Source organism: Elaeis guineensis, chromosome 8 (genome assembly GCF_000442705.2).
Source record: "Elaeis guineensis isolate ETL-2024a chromosome 8, EG11, whole genome shotgun sequence".
Taxonomy (NCBI): domain Eukaryota; kingdom Viridiplantae; phylum Streptophyta; class Magnoliopsida; order Arecales; family Arecaceae; genus Elaeis; species Elaeis guineensis.
Window position 1 is genome coordinate 41,117,101 of NC_026000.2, and position 2,444 is coordinate 41,119,544.

Here is a 2,444-nt window from a genome sequence, read left to right on the forward strand (position 1 = left end):
GGTGAACCTCAAAGCTCCATATGGCTAGGAGATCGAGTTATGGTGTAGTCAAACTATAGCACTCTCAAGGTAAACGATCGATGCACCTCAGATCAGAAAACTAAACACACTACTGCAGCTAAAGTATGTCATTGATGAGAAGGTAGGTATCCTAATTATTACTCGTGATTGGTCACACTCAGTACTCTTGTTCCGAACAAGCACTTACACTTTCACTTTGGTATCTTTTCACTGTAAATTGAAGATTCATCTATCCTAAAGAAATAATCATGCATCAATCTTTTCAGATCAATCACCATCTTTATGATGATCCTAAGATCGGAAGTAATTTATGAGTTAACTAATAATAACATACGTTTCAAATTCTCAATTTTTGAGAATATGTATTATTATATCCTTTAACTCAATAGATGATTTACAGATACAATAAATTTAAATATAAATAAATAAAAATTTAAATTTTATTAATATAAAAATTAATAATATAAATTATATTTTTAAAAAATTTATAAATATTGATCAACATGATGTTCAAGGCATACATCCAACGCAGGCTTGACAAGCAAGGCAGCTTCCCATGATAGTGATGCCACAATGTCAAACCAACTCTCACCACCCTCTATGCCACAAAAAGAAAAGCTCTTAGAGGCCAAAAATGTACTTTCAATAATTTTGAACTGCCCATTAATTGCTTTCAGCATTGCCTTTTGCCGCTCTTCTTTATAACCGGAAGCATTCCCATTTTTTTCATTAAAACTGCTCAAAAAACTTGATTGGGCTCATTTTATTTCATTACTGTCGTCGTCGTCATCGTAACTAACAGCACTATCCACGTCATCTTCCACATGTTCTGGTTGAGGTGGTTTCCAGATTAGGGAATCTTTTTTGAAACTGGATAAGAATGGTAGACTACTTCTGTTGCCAGCAAACTCTGTCCCACGTGTATGATTACCAGTTCTCGAGGAGTGAGCCTCAACAGTAAACTCAAGAATTCTCACCGCTACCATCTCCATGACCCTCTGACGCTAATTTAAGGGATGAATCTTTTCTTTCCGCTGGCATAGGAATTCTCGATCCATCTACCTGGGCCTCAGCATAAGAAGGCTGAACATCTATATCTTTAAATGAATTTCCATTTCCTTGACCTTCTAATTGCTCGGTAAATCGTAGGTCTGGATGCTGTGACCAGTATCCAGAGAATCCCACCAATCTGATAACCCATAAACGGCCATGTGTCAGCCACCAATACATGTGTCAACCAACAAAACAATAAGAGTACAATTATTGTATCCACGATAATGGATCTCGTCATCATCGGTTGCTCTCACCATAAGAACATGAAAATTCATTCATACAAGAATGACTAGGCCAAACAATGGAAGCAGAATAATTTAGAAAGACAAGAAATCAGTGTTGGATGCTTTGTCTCACATTGTTAGAACCGGATCCTTTAAAGCATTTCTCATGTACCAAAAGGGTTGCATAAAGTTCGCATGATCTCATTCTAAGTGCCTAAAATAAACCTTAAATCATGTCATGCTTACAGAATGTAGTACAACAAGAAATAAGACTACATAATTTTTATAGAACAAGATGCAGATTAAAATTATTACACACCTGATTTGTGAACTCACATCAGCAGGCAAATCACCTGAAAAGAGAAGAAATTTGGAAAGGGGAAAGAATGTTAAATGCTTTAAAGAGAAGAAATTTGGAAAGGGGAAAAAATGCCAAATGTTTTACAAGAGGTTAAGTTAGAGAACATCCAAAAGGTAAAATGAGGTAACAAAGAGCCAGTTACCAAAGCTTGAAAAACAACTCCCATAGCTTAACAGAGAGATCACAGCACTTCCCAGAGGAGTGGCGTGAGAACTCAAACCGGCCATTAGTAATGACTCTTTGGCATACTTCTCCAGACGGGATTTACAGCACCCCACCAGTTATTCACCATCCAGGGCAAAAGAACCATCCCTTTTTTCACACCCCTGGCAGATGCGATGGTTGCAAATTTTACAGTGGTATCCACTATTTGAGCCACACGCATGACGCATTGTACCCATAAGTTCCCAATGTAACTCGGAAAAGACATCAGAGACCAATTCCTCTGCCGACTACGTCAACTGTCTTGAAAATAAGAGAATTGACCGAGTCCTTTATCTAAATAATTTAAAAAAAACTATTTATAAAAATAATATAATTTTTAATTTATTTATTAAATTAATATAAATCTTATGAATGACATTTTATAGTGTCTACATCACCATCTCTTTTCCATCTTTTTTCCATGTGGACCATAAAAAAATTAAAATTAAAATCATCATTTCAAATGACGTTTTTCTAAACGCCATTTGAAATGGTATTTTTGAAAATACCAATTGAAATGGCATTTTCAAAAACGCCATTTCAAGTGGCAAGTTTAATTATTAATTTTTTAAAAAAAATTA

General features: G+C 35.3%; 1 protein-coding gene across 1 annotated transcript; it reads right to left on the reverse strand.

Moving 5' to 3' along the window:
* Nucleotides 1-526: 526 nt before the first annotated feature.
* On the reverse strand, nucleotides 527-2,009 carry LOC105037504 (uncharacterized). The gene is made up of 3 exons (XM_073242683.1): nucleotides 1,802-2,009; nucleotides 1,618-1,651; nucleotides 527-1,210 (listed from the first exon to the last, which is right to left on the reverse strand). The coding sequence occupies exons 1-3, from the start codon at nucleotides 1,884-1,886 to the stop codon at nucleotides 985-987; spliced, it is 345 nt and encodes a 114-aa protein (XP_073098784.1). The 5' UTR covers nucleotides 1,887-2,009; the 3' UTR covers nucleotides 527-984.
* Between the last annotated feature and the right edge of the window lie 435 nt (nucleotides 2,010-2,444).

Excerpts from the sequence above, each read along its gene's own strand:
- LOC105037504 (XM_073242683.1), bottom strand. The coding sequence starts at position 1,886 with ATGGCCGGTTTGAGTTCTCACGCCACTCCTCTGGGAAGTGCTGTGATC. Across the intron at positions 1,652-1,801 it reads GAGTTGTTTTTCAAGCTTTG|GTGATTTGCCTGCTGATGTG; the intron begins GTAACTGGCTCT and ends TTCTCTTTTCAG. Across the intron at positions 1,211-1,617 it reads GATGTGAGTTCACAAATCAG|ATTGGTGGGATTCTCTGGAT; the intron begins GTGTGTAATAAT and ends ATGGGTTATCAG.